The sequence below is a fragment of the Lagopus muta genome, chromosome 3 (genome assembly GCF_023343835.1).
Source record: "Lagopus muta isolate bLagMut1 chromosome 3, bLagMut1 primary, whole genome shotgun sequence".
Lineage (NCBI taxonomy): Eukaryota > Metazoa > Chordata > Aves > Galliformes > Phasianidae > Lagopus > Lagopus muta.
In genome coordinates, this window is record NC_064435.1 from 85,770,687 (window position 1) to 85,794,266 (window position 23,580).

At 37.7% G+C, this 23,580-nt stretch overlaps 1 protein-coding gene and 1 long non-coding RNA gene across 3 annotated transcripts in view; one reads left to right on the forward strand and one right to left on the reverse strand.

Annotated features, from left to right (window-relative positions):
• Nucleotides 1-21,532, reverse strand: part of LOC125691160 (uncharacterized) — a 125,415-nt gene extending 103,883 nt beyond the window's left edge. Inside the window, exon 1 of the long non-coding RNA XR_007375944.1 lies at nucleotides 14,528-21,532. This is a non-coding gene — a long non-coding RNA (uncharacterized LOC125691160). The remainder of the gene's footprint in view (nucleotides 1-14,527) is intronic.
• Nucleotides 1-23,580, forward strand: part of DTNBP1 (dystrobrevin binding protein 1) — a 62,239-nt gene that overhangs the window by 10,431 nt on the left and 28,228 nt on the right. For both annotated transcript variants that reach the window (XM_048940167.1, XM_048940168.1), the window contains exons 6-7: nucleotides 3,211-3,343; nucleotides 11,861-11,883. In XM_048940167.1, coding sequence (XP_048796124.1) covers nucleotides 3,211-3,343; nucleotides 11,861-11,883 — 156 coding nt within the window. The remainder of the gene's footprint in view (nucleotides 1-3,210; nucleotides 3,344-11,860; nucleotides 11,884-23,580) is intronic.

Sequence of the window (23,580 nt, forward strand, 5' to 3'; positions counted from 1 at the left end):
TTAGACTGGCAAGAATGGGAAGAGAATAAAGAATGATACATAGTCACAGAGATAAAAGCTGCTGCTTCCTAATCTTTGAGATTTAATTTTTTCTTTTGCTGTTGAGATCCAGGTAAATATCCTAACAAGTTATAGGCTGTTAAGCGAAGAAGACTGTGTAAATTGATGACAGATAATTTGATCTCATGTATGTTAATGTTTGATCGGAAGATTCTTTTTTAGGAAGTTAGAACTAGGTGAACTTGTAATAACACTATTGCACATGTGGTTGCATGAGAAATACAGACCAAACTAAAGCAGTTGGACAGATGTGACCTAAAGTACAAGTCTAGTTTTTCACGTATCTCACAAAACACTGTATTTCTACCAAGTGTAGTATATTGGCATATAGGAAAATTCTTAATTTAAGAGTCCAGTGAGTGTTTTTTTCTCCTGCATAGCACTGTTTCAGGGTGTGATGGTGATTGGTGCCTAATGATCAGCTGTGGCATTTCTTGAAGTATGAGCTGCCTGTCAAAAGGCGAGTAGAAATCCTTGGAGCGAAATGTCCTGCATACAGAGGGTTTCTGTACCTGTGGTGTTCTGAGTTTTAAAATGTCATGGCTCTGATCTGTCTATATAAGCTTATTTAAGCTTAATTTCTGTTTTCTTGTTTCTGTTTAAATTGCAGCCCCATGTAAAAAGATGGTGTTTTGTCTGTTCTGCTTGGAGCCTATCTTGGTATATACTGATTTCAGCTTTTTTAGTTGAAATTTTGAGCAGGAAAAACATAGTAGTCATGCAAGTATTCTTTAGCAGATTAGCCTGCTTTCTGGGGCAGGCTCATTCTGGTTGCCACTGTGAGCAATAAACAGGAAGCAGGGAGTTTTTAAATTTGGTATTTTTGCTAAATACCTTCTTAAAAGTATGAGCTTATTCATCTGTGCATATAGATGAGAACTGATCAAACCTTCATGGCTTAAATTTTGTTAGATTAAATTGAATGCACAGCTTTGATTGAAACTTCTTTTTAGTGCACAATACTTGTATTCTCATTTGGGAAGGAGAGATGTTAGTTCACAAACACGGCTAGTGCAATGCAATTGCTTTGGCAACATTGCTTGTGAAAAGCAAGTAAGTTGCCTTTCCTTTCAGAAAGAAAAGATCTGTAATCCTTGTTGCAGCAAAGCAACATTGTTGTGTTCTGGAGAGTTCTGAAGGTGTTCCCGTTATTCAGGTGCACTCTAATTTCTGCTGTTCCCACTAGAGGCTGCTCAAATGCTAATGCTAGGAATCAATTGGCCTCTGGAATGCACTTTTCATCGTTATATTTTCCTGTTGTCTGTAGTTGTCTTTTAGTATTAAGTTAGCATGATTTAAACATTTGTTTTTTAATGCACTTAGAAAGGTCCATATTTTAAGCAAAAGGGACAACCAATTGTAATTAAGGTTGTCTGGTATTATGCTTTGAATAAATGCTGGATTTTTTGAGTGAGGATGTTGAGTGTGATAAAGAATACATGTTCCACATCATCATCTGTCTAACTGGAACATTTTTTTCCTCAGAGTTGTTTCCACATGAATTGTCTGTAGCTTTCTTTCAAATGATGTTCGCTGATCACATGAATCATTTTTCCTTTTCTGACTGCCATGGGGCATTACCTTACTTTCTTGTCAGCAATAAAAAAAAGTCTTTGAAAGTAACTGGAGCTGCACATATGAATATGCATGCTTGTGAATTTGTTTATGGAGTCTTTTAACTCTGCTGCTCTAGGAAGATTGCTGTTATAGCGATATCTAATTGTCACAGACAAGCAAGTTGAAGTTTTGTATGTTCCAAAATAGGCTCCAAGCAGCACAGTCCAAAGATTATTTGGGGATTTGACAGAAATGTCTTCAGGAGGAGCACAGCCATTTGCCAAAATTAAGATTGCTTTAGGTTTTCTGCTATTTCATTCCATCATCTGCATAGTTCTTTGCATTGACAATCAAGTTGCAGGTTTGTGCATCTAACTCTGAACTGCAAAATTCCATCTTTAGGAAATTCTCTTGTGGCAGGATATTGGGAAATGGTTTCAAACTAAAAGAGTGGAGATTTAGTTAGAATATTAGGGAACAAACAAACAGTAAGGGTAGTGAAGCAGTGGAACAGGTTGCCCCAGAGGAGTGTTGGATGCCCCGTCCCTGGAGACCCGCAGTGTCGGGCTGGAGGGGGCTCTAAGCAACCTGATGAGCTGTAGATGTTCATGTAGATGTTCATTGCAAGATGGCCTTTAAAGGGTCCTTCCAGCTCAAAATCAATTGTATGATTCTGTGATCTACTCTTTGCTTGCTAGTTTGTTTATAAACATGTAAATGTAATTTATCCTTTTTCCCTCTGGTATGGGAGAAATCACGGCAGAAGTGTGGATAATAATCTTGCATTCACAGAGCTCCATCCTGGAGTGATGAGTTCATTAAAGTTTTGGAAAATTAGTTTTTCCACTTTGGGATCCCAATGAGGGACATGGAACTCAGAATTTAGTCAGCCATAAAAGGAGAGATTTTTGATGTAAGTTTCAGGATAATTCTGTTCAGAGGGTACTTAAGGAGATCTAAACTTCTGCTCAGAACAGGGTGAGCTATGAGATAAGATTTCTCAGGGCTTTTCATAGGCATGATCTCTTTATCCATAGTGTCCAGAGTCTAAATTTAAAAAAATGTTTTCTAAGCGTATGCGGGATAGAGGTTTGCCCATCAATCTATCTTTATTGCTTACTTTTTAGAGCCTGTGGTTTTAGGTTATCACAAGGTCATGTTAGAGTTAAAATTCTCACATTATGTTTTACTTGAGTTGAATATTTAAGGTTGGTACTGGTCTTGTTCAGTACATCTTCATTTGTCAGACTGGTATGATACAGAAAGGGGTAAAGTGACAGTGTGCTTGACTAGCAAAATCAAGCTACAGATTCTGGCTGCTTCTTTTCACCAAGTACAGACCACAGGTCTGTGATGTGCTGGGGCAGATATAGCAAGTGATTCAGCATCTTACTGCAAAGAGAACCGCTGCTAGATCTCACTTAAAATGGCGCCATTGTCATCTTTACTACGTGATGTGAGATGTGTTTATCTTTCTGAGCCAGTTATGCATGTGTAATTATTACAGCCTAACCTCTATGAATTCCCATTTGTGCTTGGGTGGGTTGTACATCTATTGATACAGTTTGGTGCTCATATAAATATTTCGTATAGCCCGTCTAGAGGCAAACTTTGAAGAAATGGAGACTCAGCTGTTGTGTCTTGAGGACCTATGTGAACAGTGTGAATTCGAAAGATACAAATGTGTGCAGACGTTACAGCTGGAAAATTACAAGAAAACAAAAAGGTAAATAAAGCAATTGCTATAAATATAGTATAACATAAAGTATAACCCTCCTGTGATTTTTTTTGTTTGTTTTTTTCTTTTTTCTTTTTGTATACGGTACAATCCCTTTTTGTTTCATCTTCTAAAGAAACTATACTCTTTGATAAGAAGTTTCAAGTTTGTAATAAATCCAAGTGTTAGAGCAAAACTCAGTGGTGATGAACTGAGAGTGTGTATTTGGAAAACTATTGCTACATTGTTGTTATGATGAAGTTGTGCGTATTATCCTCCGAAAACAGTCAGAGTAAGGGATATTGTGAGCTATTATGAGCTCTGATGAATTGTTGATTGTTTTAAATCATTGCCCTGATTTTTATATTTTTTTCTTCATTATAACCTTTGAAGTTTGTGACTTATTTTTCCTCTGGCGTCCTTTCAGTTCTATCATATCCTAGAAATATTTTTCACTCCATGCAATAGTTACTACTCATCTGTCATTCCCATTCATAGAGACATGGCATTACTACTGAGAATTCAAGTCCAACTTGAAAAGCATGTGTGAAAGGTCAACCACAGAACCTCTTATGCTTATAGTTCATGTTTCTGTAAGAGATACCATAGCAAGAGGTAAATGTTAGCAGCTTATAAATTTACTTTCTTGGCTTTGTCACTGAAAGTGACAAAAAGAATCATTAAAGAAAGTGAAAAGAAAAGTAGTATTAATTTTGTGACATAGATAAGGAAATGAGGAGTGAAATTGGAGCCATGTGTCAAAGATGGACCTGTGTGGGTAGATGCAGTTGCAGGCTTTGACATAGGAATATCTGGGTTGCTTGATCTGAGCAGCCTGTTCTCCTGTTAGACAGGGGAAGCAACGTGGCAGCCTCCCCAGTTCTTGTTATTGTGGAAGAAAGTTTGACTTGTGTAGTATGGTCAGAACAACTGGTTTGGTTTGTGGTCCTGATTAGAATGTACTCATCAAGGTTAGGGTTCTGTCAGTTGGTCAGTCCTAATAACATTTTCTCCACTGATCTTGATCTTGCTACATCTCTGCTCAGATTTCTGCTGCTACTATCTATGTAGGTTTGTGATGTTAGAGATGTGGAGTTACCTTTTGTATTGCTCACACTGAAGTTCTGTGTCCCAGAAACTCCCCATTGCCTTCAGTTATCTGTGAAGTTTGGCTATTTTTTCTACAAGTCCCCTTTAGCTACTTGTGAAATCCAGTCACACCTCATGGTGCTGTCTGTCACATCCAGCAGATTCTCAAGCCACAGTCCTTCATCTTTTCACTCCTATTCAGGTAGCTGAACCTCAGAGTCTCATCAGTGGTCTTGTGATTTTCCTGCAGCTTGGATTTACTCTTTCTTAAGCCTGGGCAACATTATTTCCGTTCCCTCCAGGAAGGCTGATACTAGTCAGTATGTCTGAACGTCTTCTGACTTATTTAAATAACTGAATATTTAGTAGTAATATTTTCAAAAATCTAAGTATGTGCTATTTAACCAACTAACAAGTAAATCTAAGATGTGCATAAAGCAATAGATATACGCTCCCCAAAATACAGTAACTTTTCAGAAGTTGTCTTGAGTCTTGTCTTCCCTCTCACCTGAGTCCTACTCTCCCTTCCTTCCTGTATCCATCCTCCAACCTCTGCTCCTTTAATCAAAATAAAGCATTAAGCTGTTGCCTACAGTGCTTAGCATCTAATCAGTTTTATAAATAGAATGCTAAGCAAGCTACTTAACATAATTGTAAGCTGATTACCTTTGGCCAGATCTAGACAAAACAGGAAAAATGCAGGTAATTTCTGGTTGATCATTACCATAGTATTTGTTTAGGTAAGAAATTAACTGCCAGCTCATTACTAGAAGGACACTTGGCAGTGTAGGTACTTGAAGAACGAACGGCCAGTTAACTTAATGTGAGTGTCATTTGTTATCTATGCTTCCAACTCTGATTTTCTGTTCCTCTATATACTGCTTGGGGTTTTTACTGGGATACCAAATACTGAAAGAATCAAGTGGGGATTCAGGAGCCTATGGTCTCTTTTTAACATAAAGTTATTCTCAGGGAGTGATTAGTTCTGTGTAAAAAGGTGTTTCTTGTATGTTGACCATGTGGGGATGAAAACCGTGAACACAAGCTCTGGAAATTGTGGTTAATTTAAGGATATAACTAGAAGTAATTTTACTGTGAAGTTATTTCAGAGATTAAGCTAGGAGCTCGTGTATTTCAAGTCTTTTGAAAAAATCTTCCTATATGAAAGATTTAGAAGAAAGCGCTTTAGGTCAACATTGAACCTTTGAAATGCAGCTTATGGTAACTATGGGAACTGACTTTCAGAAATAGGTCTCCCTATTAAGTAGAGCACTTTATTTCTGTTCAAACAGATCGATTTTTTTGCTTTAGTCATTGCAATGAGTACTAATTTAAAGGTAGATTCATCAGTCCAAGGTGGTTTCCACAACGTATTTTAAAGAATGCAGCTGGATGGTGGGGGAATTGCTTGTTTTTCTGTGGACTTATCCCTGGATTTTAAGTACTTTTTCATGTATTCATTGATCAGGGTACCAGTGTTGTAGTATAGAAACCAGGTTCCACCTTTTCTCTAGTTAGAATTGCTGCAGTTGTTCGCATATATGTTAGCATTAAACCATGCCATTAGTATCCTGTTCTTTCCTCAAGCATGATCCTATTCCTCGTCCCTTTGCCCTCCTGCTGAGAATGTACCATTTCTGATTGCAGAAGACTTGTGTTGCTCCAGTCTCCTATGGCATTTCTTGCATTCTCGAAACAGTTCACTGCATTATTGAGGAAGCAGTGTTAGAAGCTCACTTTTGCACTAGTTTTTACATGCACCAAAATCCATGCTTGTGGTGTCAGCTAGAATGATCGCCTTGAAGCTATGAAGCTCTTAATACCAATTGTAGTCATTTCACAGAGATCAGTTTTCTCAAAAAATAGCACCTCCTGGTTATTTTATCAGTTAAAAGGAGATGACTAACAGTAACATCTTGTAGGAACATGTTTTAAATAGAAACTGTCCCTTGGTACTAGAAATAAAGTGAATACATTTTGCTGTGTCATTTGACTTGAAATATAATTGTTAGAATCTTAATTGTTAGCACTTGCTATTCAAGAAACCTTTGTTTTCAGTATTTGATTTGAGAACAGGCATAAAAGGAAAACGATTGAAGAAATCTGAAATCTTGAGTCTCTTCTTGTTTGGATGTATTCAACAAATGAATATATCAAAAGCTTCAGTAAGACTTTTTTCATTTCTTGTCACATTTGAAGAACTGCTTTACCTGACATGAAAATATGCTCTTGGGTACATTTATGACTGAACTTGCTTTTTTGATTTTAAAGGTTTCTTTGTTACCAAACAATATATAATCCTCTGCTTTGGAAATTAGCAAAGTAGTTGAGGATCTTGATAGACTGAGGTGTTTCCATGCTGATGACATACCGTTTTTATGGTCTTGCAGAGGGTTTGATTCTCATTCAAAAGTGTATGAAATTTACAGCAATGGCATTGTATGGATTAGAGATGACTATGCGATAAAATGTCCTGATCAGTTACTACAGTGAAGTTTATTTTTTCAGTGTAGTCTTTTGTTGTTTTTATCCCTCTTTCTAATTGCTTTGGGAGCATAAGGGGCTGTAAGAATAGTTGCAGTTGATTAAAAAAAAAAAAAAAAGCTTATGTTAAGGCTTAATTGACATAAACATCCAAAACATAAATCCATAAACTTCCTTAGACAAATCAGATTAGTCTGCTTTTGCGAAAAGTTCCATCTTAGTGGTTATCTACCCACTAGCATTAAACAAAGAAAGAGAAAAGTAATACAGTAGGTTTTCTTATGTGCTTCTTTCAAGTATTATCTGTAACTCCTGCAGTATCACTGTAAAGCACTGTGTTTACCTAAGTTATTTTAACAAGTTTGGAAGAGAGAGGTCGGAATGGGTAGTACCCTACCATATGAAACTGTGTTGCCTAAAAGAAGACTTCTGTGTCTTTGACTTTGTTAGGCCCCATAATGCTTCCCATGTGATAAGCTAAAGCAGTGCATCACCTGGGAGATCAGAGCACTTGGTTTTGGCAGAATGATATGGTGTCTGCATACCCTGAATTTTAAATTTATAGACTTTATGTATTCTCTGTATCTTTCTGGTTTGTGAAGTTGGAAGCTTTCAGCAAACATTTGTTTATGGCATTTATTTGCCTTCACCCTCTTCCTCCTCCTACCATGCTCCTCATCAGGCACAGTGCATGGAAGGATTTGTCTTCAAATTTGTCTATGTCCATTATGCTCAGAAGAGGCCAAGAATCTGGCATTAAACTTTACCTGAGTATATAATCTCTCCTCAACTAAGTATTATCTTGAAGTACAAAAACAATCTTATGCAGCTGAACTTTCTCTATTGGACTTTTCTTGCTTCTGTCATTCTCTTGGTCATTTTCAAATGAATCTGAGGGGTGTAGAATTTCACAGAATAATTAAACCTCCACCTATTTATGAAAGCTAGCAAGTAGAAAGGGAGAAATGAAAATTACTGCCCATGTGTGGCTAGTTCTTAGTAACTCTAGTGTACAGATAGAGCCTAAATAGTTTCTGTCTCTCAGGAAAGAAACTCGACTTTATAAGTTGCTCTGTGAACAGAACATTACTTTTCTAGTGCCTCTGTGTCTGTATACTCTTATTATTTACCTTCATTATACTCTCCTTCTGTGTGTATATCATTTTTCAGTAAAAGAAGAGGTATTTACATTATATTATAGTCTAACTGTTACTTACAGAAGTTACTTCTTAATGAAAGCTTACCGTTAACTGTAAAAAAGTAAAGAATGACAGAATCACAGAACTGCAGGGTCTAGAAAGGACCTATGGAGACCATCAAGAACAACTCCCTTGCTAAAAGAGGTTCCTTACAGCAGGTCACACAGGAAAGTGTCCTGGTGGATCTTGAATAACTTCAGAGAAGACTCCTCAACCTCTCTGAGCAGCCTGTTTCAATGCTTTGTCATTCACAGGAAAGAAATCGCTCCTCATGTTTGTATGGAACTCTCTGTGTTCCAGTTTTTGCTATTGCCACTTGTTCAATCACTGCACAGCACTGAAAAGAGCCTGGCCCCATCCACTTGTCTCTCACATTTCAGATACTTATAAACAGTTATGAGATCCCCTCTCAACCTTTTCTTTAACAGACTGAAGAGGTGTCCTAGTGAAGCCGGTGTCCTAGTCTTTTCTTGATGGGAAGTACTTCAGGTCCCTGATTATCCTTGCCACCCCCTGCTGGAGTCTTTCTAGGAGATTCCTGTCCTTCTTGAATGAGGGAGCCCAGAACTGGACACAGTACTCGAGATGTTGCCTCCCCAGGGCCGAGTAGAGGAGGAGGATTGCCTCTCTCAACCTGATAGCCATGCTCTTTTTAATGCACCCAAGGATACCACTGGCCTTCTTGGCCACCAGGACACATTGCTGGCTCATGACCAACCTATTATCCACCAGGACTTCTAGATCCTTTTCAGAGCTCTTTTCCAGCAGGTTAGCCCTTAACCTCTACTGATGTACAAGGTTATCCCTCCCCAGGTACAAGTGCCTTTACTTACGTTTGTTGAAACTCATCAGGTTTCTCTCTTGCCCAACTCTCCGGTCTGCCCACATCTCACTGAATGGCAGCACAGCCTTCTGGTGTTGCTTCTCCTCCCAACTTCATTTAGTTCATTGGCAAACTCACCGCATTTTCATTTGTGTAGCTAGACAGAGTTGATGTCATTAACCCAATGTTTGATAGCTGAAATAGAAGAAATGTATAGTCAAAATCCAAATAGTGGGATTGATTGATTAGTAGTCAGATATAGCCTGGAAGGTTCTTTAATCCTGGATAGATGCTGAATTATCCATCCTGTTTGCCTCTTAAAACTGCACATGTAGGGAGGCTAGGGGTAAAATAGGTTTTCTTCCTAATGATAGTGAAAAAAAGTATCTTAACCATCTCCCGTGTTTTGTCTTCTTGGCCAAAAAGTATATGAAATCCAGCAGTGTTTTTCTTTAGAAAGCTTTAAATTGACTAACCAGGCAAATATATGGCAGTTTTATTTCCTATTATAATGTTGTTAGTAAGCTGTCCTTCAAAGACTGAACTCTGTTGTGTAAACCTAATGTAAAATATTATCTCAAAGAACAAATGATTTAAAGTAAAATAAAAACAAGTATAAAAAACTAATATATGGTATCATGACTAGTAGTTTAATATGGTAAGACCTGAAAAAAAGAGGTAACAATCCTAGCTACTCATCCAGGTCTGCAGTGTTGTTTTTTTTTTGTTTGTTTTGGTTTTTTTTTTCCTACAGATTAATCTTTTTAGTATTAATTGCCCAAATTAGCTAATTTTTTATTAGAGTGTCTATGTATTCCAAATACATAGTTTCCTTTTTAATACAGCTTCAATGTATTTCTGTGGATTATTTTTGTCTGCATTCTTAGAGATGCACCTTTTTACTTTTTTCTTTTTTTTTTTTAGCTTCTGACAATTTATGAATAAAAATTAAATTATTTACTTGCAAAGGAGAAAAGGAGCTCTTTGTAATATATACTTCCTGTAATTATGTTTAGAACTCCATAAAAAATCATCAGTCTGGATCTGACTTGCTGCAAAGATACTAGGAAATACTGGTCCTTAAATTCATAATCTTTACTCTTACTGCATACTAACAGTAATTAATTTCAAGTTCATTTCTAGCTTTCTTAATTAGTGTAAATTATATAGATGGATGTAACGTTACTGCCTTAATGGATCAACCCTAAAACATTTTGATGGATTTCTAGAGGGAAGATTCTGGGTTCTGAGATAAAAGCCCTGAATATCACAGTCAGTTGGTTACACTTTTGCTGTCCCGTTTGGTACTATATTTGCACATAATGACAGTTGTTATGCTGTGTTCCCTTTTGGAGATAAGTGGTATGAGAGCTCTTGGTTTCAGGACCAACTGATGTAGGTCTTTTCCTCTTACATTCACAAGATGTTTCCTCAGTATAGTTTTGTTTCTGACTGTGGAAAATGTGCATTTCCTGCAATTGATATTTTTATGCAATTATTTAAACATAAGGAGTGTAGCTTGAGAGAATGCTTAAGAGTTTTTTAATTATGCTTAGGGCACATAGGATGGGAAAAAATAACTGGAATTTGAATCCACAAATCATATGTGTTGTAAGCTAGTTTTTTTTCTGTTAAAAAAGTGAATATCTGAATTGAGAAGAGGATGGAGACAGGAAGGGAAATAAACATCACAGGAAGTCAGAATTAATAGGCTTCACTACTGTAACTTATGCAGTAGCTTTTTTCCTGCCAAAGCACACAGAAACTGATGTTTGGTTCTTGGTGACAAAATTGGCACGTTCACTGGAAATGTGGAGGTAAATGCATTCTCTGGCTGCTTTTGGACTGCTTTGTGCTGCTTAGAAAATAGCTTTGGTTTTAAAGGTTTTGTCTGTTCTCTCAGCAGGAATAAATACTCAAGAACTTCATCTGTTAGGGAGGAGAAGGAATTATTATAGTACAGCATATGTATTATGAAAGAGTCCTGCATCGTATGTGACTCTGTAACGACTGAAGCATATGTTTTCATCTATGAATAGTGAGAAGTGTTTATCTGGAGAGCTGTTAGTTCAGTCTTTTTTGAACTTTTACTTAAAATCACTTTTGCATTCCAAATCTGGAATTTAGCTGGGCTTATTACATGCATGAGACTTAAGACTTGAAGGCACAGGCTGAAAAGACGTTCATTATTGAGTGAACATTTCCTAAGGAAAAGGCCAGCGCTCTGCCTTACTTAAGCTATTACTTGGTTTTTTCTTTAGTTCCTCAATTCTTAATAAATCACTACTTTGTAGCATAATGATCTATCTGCAAGTGCTATTTCCTGAAAACAGAAAAAATACTTCTATTATCTGCTTTGCATTCAGGATTGCCTCATTACTGAAAGTGGAATGTGGCCTGGTGTGAAGGAAAAAAAGATGCATCTGCTTTTGACTTGATTTCTTAGTTGTCCGGTACTGGAGTATTGTCTGTTTTCTGTCGCTCTGTGTATTTAAAATTCTGTCCTCTGAGGGGAATATTTCTGTTGCCTTCAGAGTGTGTTGCAGCTGAGTGAGTGAAATTGTAAATTCTTTGCCATTGTCAAGAGGATTTTTCAATAGCATTGATGAAAATGAAGCACTTACTGTTATTCACTAGTCAATAGATGCTTTAGTATCTGAAACCTTAAGAAGTCTTGATTATTTTTGTAATAACGTAACTTGAAATTATGTGGACAGATACAAATATGCAACATCTGTGTAATTGTGCTTATTAATGAATAGATGGTATCCTAACTTAGAAACAGTTTGATTTAGATAAGCACACTTAGTAGTATTTATTACCCTTACAGATGATGAAAATAAAATTCTTTGCTTTTAGTCTTTTAATGAGTCTTAACATTTCTAATTTACTGATTTACTTATTTATTTGTATTCTGTTTTTCCCCTACAGGAAGGAACTTGAGACCTTCAAAGGTAAATTCTGTTCGTTTTCTTTCATGTTTCACTTGAATATTTACAAGAATTACTGTAATTTTTATATCAAATGAGACCAGCACAGAACTGTTCCACTTCTGCATTTGATAATCTGAATTTTATGTCAGACTATTCAATTTACCTGTTCTTGCCCCTGATTGCGTTGGGGAAATCATAATTGTAGGAAGAGCACAGAGGGTACTGTTGTTTTAGGTAGATTTCAGAGATTTTGTATCTGATTCAGGTCTCTCCCTTGGTGTTAAGTTTTGGATGTTAAGTGCTTTGTCTTCTGCTAGTTAATGTCTTTTCCAGAATAATACATTTTTGATGTGTTGTTGGCTATTAATTGCTGGGCTTCTGTCTAGCTGTGTCTAGGAAATTTTCACAGTGTTATTGCATCAGACGGATGCAATTCCTGTAGCTCAACCGTTTGGATATAAATTAGTATACATACACGTATCCATCCCAAACAATATGCTGTGGCTAGGAACTCTGTGGCTCTTTGCTTTGAATAAGGTATGACTGTGGCTTTGTGACTAGCCCTTATTTATGAATACCAAGTCAAGTACTTTGACTTATACCAACTAAGTGTCTCTTCAAATTGAAGGTAGGGATGGGAATTTCAATCAACTGCATTCCCCTTTGACTTTTCAGTTCATTACTATCTCATCCTTACATAAGGCTGAAAAAGGAAAAGAATAAAGCTAACATTAGTGGACAAGCTACACAGATTATGTAAAATGTCACTTTATCTGTAGCTTACCATAACAGTTCCTTTTTTTCATTGATGTGACAGCTTTCAACACAGACCTAGCTAAATATAAAACCAAAGATAAAGCCAAGCTTATTCTATCCCATGGCAATGCAGCTACTTTGTATTACCTGATACTCATGAGAGCAGTGAATCTTATTTTTGTTTGTTTTAATTAGGGGAGTTAACTGAATCAGGAGGCTTCCAAAATAAGTTCTCTCTTGGATTCTCTCTTTTTTTTCCCCCCCACAAAGGTGGTAACTTTTTGGAAAAGTAGATGTTAATGTACTTCAGAAGCACAAGTATTTTCATGCAAGGGAAAGGTGCTGGCTATATGCTTACCTCAAAATTTATGTCAGCCTAAGTAACTGGTTTTGTAATGAATATAGATGCATACAGTTTTCCAGTAGTAGTCATGAAGGCTTATAGTAGGCAATAGAAGGTTTTTACTTTACAGAATTGTAAACAGATGCCAGGAAAGAATCCAAAGGATTTTTTTTGCTTTTTCACTGAGAAGTTCAACTGTAGTCAGTGGTTGTTACAATCCATATCAATGACTAAGGAGTAGGATCTCATACTATACCCAGGAAAGACCAAGTTAGAGTTTTCTCTATGCCCATGGGGTGTTTCCAAACCAACTGATCAAGTTTATTATCAACTGTCAGAAGCTATGGAAGGCTGAAAGAGCATAAACACAGTGTCAGATCTTTAAAAATAGAAATTAATCATTGGCCTAAATGTTACTTATTTTCAAATTGAACCAGTGGATAAGGTTGTAGTCAGTAGAAAAAGAGGGAAGTGCTAAGAAAATTTATTTGACGTAACAAAATGGTCATGTGAAGCAAGTTTAAGTTCTTTTTATAAGATGACAGCAGTATAGTTTAAAATGAACAATATGTACCTTATTTTAGCTCCAGGAACAGCTTGTACTGTCTTGCCTGATGTTATTCCAGGAAATAGAGATTAAACCTACTGGAGAATGTATACATGGCATTTCATCAATGCATCATACATGCATTTCATCAGCTGATAAGGAACAGAATGAATTTCCTCACGCCTCACAGAGTGAGGAATGTTTCAGTTCTACAACAGCTTTCTACAGTCCTAACTAGTGGTTCCTTCGTACATATTCCTGTTTTAAGCTGCTTCCAGAGCTTGTGCAGAACATGATCTGCTGTTTGGTTTAGCTTTGGTTGATGCGGCGTGCTGAAATAGCTCAGTAGATAGCAAGAGGAAAGGAAAGTTGACACAGGATGAGGAAAGGCCAGGGAGTGTGTCAAAGTTACCAATGCGATGCAGCCACCTGGAAAGCAAATACTTCTGATGGTACTGTACCTAACAGGTTTTAAGGCTGAGATGAGAAAGTGTTGGTACCATTGTGTGAAGGCTGATAAGACTGAAATACTGCGTATAGCTTTTGCATGCTGTACAGAAGATAGGTTAACCTCAAGTAGTTGGGTAGATTATTCTTTAGGTTTTCAGTTCCAAGTATAGGCTATGGCCTCAACTGATTTATCCTTATGGACCTACCTGGACTGAAATGTGTTCATAAAAATGACCAGCACTGGGTAGGCAGAAAAGAAGAACTACCTAAAGTAACAGCACTACTGTTTGGAGACTGAGGAGAAAGCAGTACTTTCTGTATACAAACTGTATGGAGAGACATTTGAGTATTGGAAGACTTTCTAATTACCAGAGCCCAGGGCTTCTAGAGTTGATACCTATTATGTGCCATGGTTTTGCCTTCTAACTGATTTTAACCTGGAGCTTAAGAGGTTTATGAGGAAGATAATTGTATGATCAGTGAATATTAAGATGCTATAATTACAAAATAAACAAGAGAGTTTAGCAAAGCAGATTATGATAACAACAGAGAATAAATAGAAGGCTTACCCCTATCCTGGGCTCACTCACAAAACTCCAGCAGAGCAGATCTCCAGCAGAGATCCTTCCCTACTGGCAGCCAGCTCTTAAATAGGTCTAGGAGAGGTGCAGCCAGGCTCCCCCCCTTCCGGCACACAGCTGAATTGCCTTCACCTGTGCTCCTGTGGCTGACTCAGTGCTCGCCTCAGGTGGTCAATCAGAGGTTCAGGCTGAGACTCAGCAGTTCCCATAGAATAATTTGAAATGCTTTCATTATGGAGGGAGTGGACTTTGGATTTCTTCCAGGCCAGTGCTGAAAAGATGTCCAGTTAGAAGTTGATGTTGTTAAGTAGTGTGAAACAAGCATATAATAATATGTTAAGAAATTAGGAATGATCTCACAGAATCACAGAATGGCCTGGGTTGAAAAGGACCACAGTGCTCATCCAGTTCCAACCCCCTGCTATGTGCAGGTCACCAACCAGCAGGCCAGGCTGCCCAGAGCCACATCCAGCCTGGTCTTGAATGCCTCCAGGGATGGGGCATCCACAGCCTCCTTGGGCAACCTGTTCCAATATGTCACCACCCTTCGTGTGAAAAACTCCCTCCTGATATCCAACCTAAACCCCCCCTGTCTCAGTTTAATACCATTCTCCCTCTTCCTATCACTATCCACCCTTGTAAACAGCCGTTCCCCCTCCTGTTTATACGCTCCCTTCAAGATCTAAAAGGCCACAACGAGGTCTCCCCTGAGCCTTCTCCAAGCTAAACAAGCCCAGTTCCCTAAACCTTTCTTCATAGGAGAGGTACTCCAGCCCTCTGATCATGATTTTTATATTTGGCAACAAATATACTATTTTAGAATCTGTTTCTATATTTGTTTGCATTCGTGTAACAGACTGTACTCTTAAACATCCTGAGAAGTGGATTTTTATTATGCTTTTCTTCCTTTTGCCTTAAGACTATTTACAGGGTCAGATGTTCTCCTTTGCTGTTGGCTGTACCTGTGGAGTTGAGTATCAGGGCAAAACCCTCCAGTCTCTTTTATTTCAGCCTCAGGGGTTTCTATTAAAATGTAAGCATAATACATTATTTATTACCTATGACACTGAGAAAGTGAAGGTTAGAGGCTTTCCTGCTTCTTGTATGAAGCATCTTTGAAAAAGGCAGGGAGTGGCTGGTGTCTCCATTGTAACTGCTGCAGCACTGACCTATCCAAAGTGTGGATATGCACTGTAACAAAATATCTCAAAGCCTATACTGTTTCTTTTTGTAATAAGTTATGTTACATAAGAGCTTTCCTGTCAGAGATGATGGATTTATGGGTGAAAACATTGGGTATGACATTTGAAGTAGCTTGCAAGTTTCTTCCTAGCTCTCATCCATTTCAGTGTACACAGAACCATTTTCAGGAGCTGGATTATGCCCTGTGCTGCCCTGTTCTGGATGCTTAAAAAAGTGTTCTGCTGGGGATTTTGGCAATTTCCTGCAAGATTAGACCTCGTTGTAGACAGTATTTGTGTGTGCAATTGTTTTTGGTATTTGATGCCTTTTACTTTTTGATTTCAGAAAGGAGTGTATAATTTTCAATTTTACAGTTGAGAAATTAGAAGTTAAATAGCAAATGCGTTGTTATTTTTCTTTATTCTTGGAATTGACTGCAGTCATATAACTGCACTGAGATTTGAAATCTTTGGGCTGTCCTTTCAGGGACATGATACAATTTATGTTTTGGCATTTTTTCTTTTTTAATGTGAACGTTGTTTCTGTCCCAGTGCATCCAGGACCAGTAGATGTTCAGAGAATACTGTAAACCTGTTTTAGTGAAGCAGAGCAATGAAGTAGATAATGGGAGGTGGGGGGAGGGAAGGAGAAGATTAAAGCAGTAAAAGCAGAACACTGCACAGTGGTAATAATTTACGTTGCTGAGTTTAATTCAGGCTTCATCCACGTGGGAACTCTACACATGACAGGTTTTAGAATAACTTGCAAAAGTCCCATTTATTAAATAAAAATAAGCAAGGGGCTTAGGGTGAAATGTTTTGAGTTATGTTTCTGGAAAGAAAAGTAAGCAATTTAAGCTATTTAAAATCAGCAACTCATCACTTTTTGACAATGAAAGGTGTCAGAAACTTTGTAAGGGCAGATATGCATGTGGCTTTAGCTACTGAGTCATGTGTATTTATAAGCTTTAACAGGATTAGTTTCATTCAGGCTCATGGAAGCTGGTCATACAATCGTTTCCAGCACTTCTGTTTACAGTACAACAGAATATATTTCCAGCTCTTTGCATCAGAGATCCCTCTCAAACAAGTCCTGATAATTTTAAAAGCTTTGTCAAAATACTCTTTCTGAAAAAGAGAATGGTAAAGAGACAAGCTGTGTTTTTCTCGTTTGTTTTCCTCTTCTATCAGTTTAAAGTATTGGGTCACAATGGAGATGCAAATCTTATGTCATTGCTCTGTATTATCTAAGATGCTTCTGTTGAACTTGCAGTTTTCTCCACCCTTTTTATTTAATAGACTCTCCTCTACAGTGTTTCAAATTAAAAAAAAAATATTTTTTTATTTTTTCTTCTAGCCCAGGGATCATTTTTTGTACACTGTATTTTGATAGCTGTCAAAAACCAACTTCTCGCTAGTCCTCATATACTCTTGCAGATGCATGAGTAATGTACAGTGGAGTTCTTTACAGCCTGTGGTTGACACAGTTCATTCTTTCAAGGAGGAAGTAGTGCTGTAATCATCAGCACACCATCCCCCACACTTCTGAGCAAGAGCAGGTGATACTATGGTAGAAAATTATACCGACTGCATAGAGTCCATTCCCTTCGATGTTTCCAATTATATTGCCCTCAAACCTTTCACACTCATTGTATTTTTTTACTATGAAGAACTTCTTATTGACAAATTATGCCCATAACCAACTTAGATAATAATGATATACTGTTGTATTGTGGAATTTTATATTTCAATCACCCCCCTTCCCTGTTCAAGTAAGTATATGTCTTATATGTTTGCGTCCAGCTTCCGAAGCATGCTATGGGAGATGGGCTGTGCTTCTGCTATTGGTGCTTCTTGAGTGTTTTTTGATTATTTTAGACTTTATTTAACTGATTATGATTTGAAAAAAAAAATAAATGTAGCACCGATGTAAAGGAGGACGAATTTTATTCTGTCATACCAGAAAACACAGAATCACAGAATGGTTTGGGTTGGAATGGACCTCAAAGATCATTTAGTTCCAACCCCTCTGCTGTGGGCATGATTAGCACCTATTAGATGAGACTGCCCAGGACCCCATCCAACCCAGCCTTGGACACCTCCAGGGATGGGGCATCCGCAACTTCACTGGGCAGCCTGTTCTAGCACCTCATTACTCTCTGAGGGAAGAATTTCCTCCTGATACCTCATCTAAATCTCTCCTCTTTTAGTTTAAAACTCTTCCCTCTTGTCCTGTCACTATCTACCCTATAAAAAATTGATTTCCCTCCTGTTTATGAGCTTCCTTCAAGTACTGGAGAACCACAGTGAGGTCTCCTTGGGCCCTTCCCTTGTCCACGCTGAACAAGCCCAGCTCCTTTATCCTGTCTTTGTAGAAGAAGTGCTCCAGCTCTCTGGTCATCTTCGTGACCCTCCTCTGGACCTTCTCAAAGAAACTCCACATTTTGGCATTGTCAGCAAACTTGCTAAGGGTACACAGACAGTGGGATCCAAGATGGATCCCTGGGGGACACCACTTGTTACTGACCTCCACCAGAACATGGAGCCATTTACCACAACCCCATGGCTGCAACTTTCCAAGCAGTTTCTTCTCCACCAAATATTCCACTCTTTGAACCCATGTCTCTCCAACTAAGAAATAACAGTATGGTGCAAGGCCTTTGACACGGTCCCACACAAGTCCAAGTAGATGACATCAGTTGCCCTCCCTTTGTCCAGTGATGCTGTCACTCCATCATGGAAGGCCACCAGGTTGATCAGGCACAATCTGCTTTTGGTGAGGCCATGTTGACTGTCTCAGATCTTTAGAACAGTTGCTTCATTCTATTGTCATAAAGCTAAGATGGAGTTAAATTTTTTTCCAAAATATTCAGGCTTTGGATTTTTTTTCCATTATTTTGTGTTATTTTGCTGAAAATATTTTGGGAATTTAACATATATTACCAACTTCTTTCCTATTCCATCAAGCCTTGTAACTTTAGATATTTTGTATTGTTTGTTACAAGAATTGACCAAGACTCCCACATATAACAAATATTCTCTGGAGAATTGAACAACTTGAGACTTGGTCACCTCTAGACAATTCTTGAGTGAAAGGCAAATGAGTTTAACTACTTAAGTCTTCCATCATGCTGTAATAGGATAAGACAGATGGAAAAGGAAAATGATCAAGCGTCCTTATAGGTACATTGCATTTGATTTGCCCGTTGTGTTTTCTCATCTGCAAACTCTCGTATCTGTTTAATTCTCAGGACACTTTTTAAAACTGTGTAGATCAGAGATCTATCTACTTGTAAGCTCTGTGCACTGTAGGAAAAATATTCTCTACGTGTTTAGCTGGAATCGCTATAAAAACATTATTTCCCTTTATGTCTTAGTGAGAAAGGGGCTACGCAGTCAACTGGATGTCAGGCTGAAAATTATTTTCCCCTATCATTTTAACATTTTCAGTTAATGAGGGAACAACAGGGCTTCCTTTGCCATGGCAATACAAGCTTTGGTGGGCCTTAGTTGCTCATGAAATGGCACCCAATTTTAAGCTTGTAATATATGACATTGGAAATGGATATGGAAGTTTAAAGCTGTAAATAGAGAGAAGGATTTCTGAAGGAAATCTAATACTTAGAGAAGGACACTAGGCAGATATCAGATTATTTATGGACAAACCAGTTCATCATCCATCCTTGGAGTAAATATTGTGTGTTCTTGCAACTCCGCTTATTAAAGATTGCTTTTGTTCTGGTCACTTATTCCGCCTCAAGCTACCTTTGTTTTACTGCTTTAAATGCTTTTTTTCTTTTTGCTTATTGTGAATTTTGCTTATAATGAGATTTTGTGTGCTGCAAATTTGATAGTGCTGTTTGTTTTCGATGTATTTCCTTGACTAGATTTCAGGCTTCTATATGATGGCTGTCACCTGAAAGTAGTATTCAGACAATGAAGTAATATCCATACAATAGTAGTGTTCCAGATACTTCAGAAACCTTGTCTTTGTCAGCTTTTTCATCCTAATTATGACTGGGGAGAAAGGAGGGATACTTCTGTTCTTTATAATTCTCTTTCATTTCCATGTATTTTTAGAGACTCTTGTGGTTTTTATTGTTTGTTTTGGGTGGGTTTTTTATGTAGCACTTAAGCTCTTCCATCCTATGTTACTTTATGTTGCTAGCTTATTCACCCAACAAATTTTAATTTTGATGTATTTATGTAGCTTCCATTTTTGTCCTCAAATTTCACTTTTGTATTCTAGTCTTAAACTAAGTGCAAAGCCCTTTCAGGGATCAGATACTCCACAACAGTTTTGACATCATTGCAGCTAGAAATAAGACGGCTCCTGGATGTACACGTACAACTCCTGCTTCAGCAGAATTTGGCTCTGGATTGGAGTCAGCCTTGCTGAATCTGTAAGGAGTAGAGGGGCCAATGTTTTAATAAAGCAAGAGAGATTGAGTGAACAATAGAGAATAAGATGAATGGAGAGCCATTTAGGTAATGGGAAAAAATTTCATGGGAACAAAAGCCCTGTCATACCCAGTTTCTGTAGAAAATAAAACATTTAAAGGTGTACTACTTGGGTTGTCTATAATGCTTAAAAGACTGATGTGGAGGGGGAAAAAAAAATGCCTGTTATGTTTGCAGTGCTAAGTGGAATTCATTCTTTCATTACTGAAGTCCGGACTGCTGGCAGGATTTTCTTGTGATTATGTTTTTCTTTTAATCTTCCTCATAAATATATTTGGTGTTATTTTCACCAGCGAAATAAACTAATTTCATAGGCCCATGTAGTCCTGGGATTTTTTCCCTCTAATCAGGAAGATTTGAGAAGTAGTGTTTCATAACTTCTTTTCATCTGCACTCTATTTTGAAAATTGTAATCAGAAGCTTTTTGAAATGTGTTATTTTTAAGTAAGAGAGAAAGCAATCACATTGTCTGTCGTGGTTTCCAGCAGCACTGGGAACGCTCCTAACCGGAAGGAGTAGCGTGTGCCAAATTCTGAGCGACGTCTCACAATTTCTGAAACACAAAAACGGTGTTGTGTAACTGTAGCATCACCACGACCAAAGGTTCTTGGCGATGTGCTGCTTTTATAATTTTGTAACTGCATACACATCTGCATTTTTGATGACAATTCTGATGTGTGATGCAGAAAATTCAGTTTTCAGAAGAGAAGACTGCTAACGTGTTAAAAAATTGCCTTCAAGTTTTTCAGTATTTTATACGTGAAGTGAGAATAGTATGTAATCTGGTTTGTGGGGTATCTGAGCTGAGCCATGTTAAGTAAAAGTACTTTGAGGGGAGATCCATATGAATATTTTCCAATTAAAAAAATTCATATCCTTCCCTTCCCTTTTCCTTGTTTCTAAACGCATTCAAGTGATTCCAACTCTCTGTGAAACAAGTGCACACTGTAACTGCATGCCAAGGAATTGTAACCCAGTGGGAAGCACTTCCCCTTCCAGCCACCCCTTTATTCAGCTGCGTGTGGTATCTTCCCAAATACATGCATGCATTCTGGTGTGCCACAGCTGCTGCAAGCTTGCGTTCAGGTTCTGCAAAGGCAGGGAGTTGGAGCATCAATGTGCATGCAGCTGTGTACGAGGGACCCATTGAAAACTGTTAGCTGCTGTGTTACTGCTTTGAAAAAGCAGGCTTCTAGCACCCGTCTTTGTTCTATATCAGTGAAGATGCACATCGGCGAAGCTGCTTGCTAACTGGAGGCTTCACTTGACCGGTACTGTGCTCCTGTTTGCTTGCTTCTTTTTCACTGCCATGTCATCTCCGGGAGCCCCTGAGAACACTCCAAAGAATTCACGTAGGTGGAACTTCATTATCCTTATTATTTGCCAGGTTAATTTGTCAAGCTAATGGAAGTGAGCTTTATTCGTTTCTCCACTTACCACAATTGCCTGATTTGTAAAGGGCGTGCTGTGCATGGGAGGTTAAATACCAACTTGATTTAGCAAATCTGTGGGAGATAGCGACTTTGTGTCTGTTTTGTCAGAGCTTTTGTTTATTGCTTTGCTCTGTTCTTTTGCATTATTGTCAGAATAATAATAATTGGATTGAATGTGAGTAAATATGAACGACTAAAAGGATACAAAGGCAACTGTACCGTGTTAGCTAATATTCAGGCAGACTTTTGTCTGAGGGTGGGGTGATGCTGGAGGATGAGAGGGCAGGGAGAATTGTTATCTGAAGATAGAAACTCAATATTAAAAATTAGAACGGTGGATTCATTAAGGTAGATACAGTTGTGCTAATTTTTTATTTCCTTCAGATGAAATTATGAATAATAAAATCATATTTTTAAATGAATTGCTGTTGCTTACCTTAATGAGCAGCCTTGTGTCATCTGAAGCAGCATTCCTGTTAACATGATTAAGAACATTTTTAAGATGTTAATTTGTAACGAAGTTTATGTCTAGAATGGTGCATCGGTTAAAATGAAACTGAGAGATGGATTTCTGCTCTGATTTTTATGTTCTTTTATATAACCACTGAAGAAGCTTTTTATATTGCCATTCACATGGATTTTTTCAGGCTTTTTTCAGTTGATGTTCAGGATCAACAGATAACATAAAATTGAACTCTTATACTTTTTTAATGACCTGGCAGAGTATGCCTTTATCAAGGTGCTACCTATGAGTTGTAGTTTTGACCACTAAATTTGGTGTACATGTATGTATAGCAAAGTTTAGCATCTTACATTAGGCAATTCGTGTGGTATGGGAGAACTCCTTTCAATTGTATTCATTAGAAATACTTAATATATCAAATAGTCGTTTTTCCACGTATTCAGACAGAACGGTTGACTTCACATAAAGGTGGCAATATTTACACTCTGTTCTGCTAAATGTAGTGTGACCACTTTGCACTCAAAATCACTGGTTTATAGCAAGCAGTATGCATACTCATGGCATAATCCATTTTGTTTCCTTAACTATTTTGTACATCTTGACAGTAGTTGTATTTTGTTTCATTTGGGTTTTTAATTCCTCAGATTGAAATGGAGACATGTTGCTGGAGGTATGTGGTATCAAGAGAGCTGAATCTTTCAATTTTTCCCTTATTTTCAGTGATATCCTGGACAGAAGAGCAGCTATTTTGTGTCTGTGGCCTACAATTTAATTGCTGTAATGAATAAAATAGGGAATTGCAGAATATTTCTGAAATGGAGCAATTGCAATATCAGTCCTCCAATGACTGATAGGAAGAGGTAGCATTAAGCATGAGCTTTAGTGTCAACAATAATTCTGGAGTGGTTAGCACCTCTGTGGTAACCAGGTTTATTATTATTATTTTTAATCACATTTCCTTCTATATTTTCTTCTTGATGACTGGGAAAAAAAAAAAAAGTAATACAAAAAGAAAGATTGGCCTATAGAATTCTCACAATAATCTGTTTGCTCCCCATCTCTGTAGGCTGCGGTTAATCAGAAATTAAGAAATACTCATCTACATGCTCTTAGAAAGATTACTTCTCTCTAACAAGATCAAATGTGATACGGTGTTCGATGTTACCCAAAAGTATCTTCTTCTTGCCTCTGGATGCATCTCTGTGCAAATGAATTTGTGATCGGATTCCTTATGGCAGTATTCTTTTTTCAGTTGTGCTTCCTCTGTGTTATTACGTTAGATATGTAAATGTTAGTGCAGGCATTCCATCAATTTGATTTGTAGCTAAATGTACGGTTACAGATCTCATGGTTTTTTAATATTTCTCCATATGACAGTATTTCTTTTGGTAGTAGCACTGTAGCACTGTGAACGCAATGCTATTCTGGTCCCTCCAGCATTCTGAATTGGTAGAAATGCTTTAAAAGCTGCAGTGGAAATAATTTATTCCTCCTGTGTAGCGC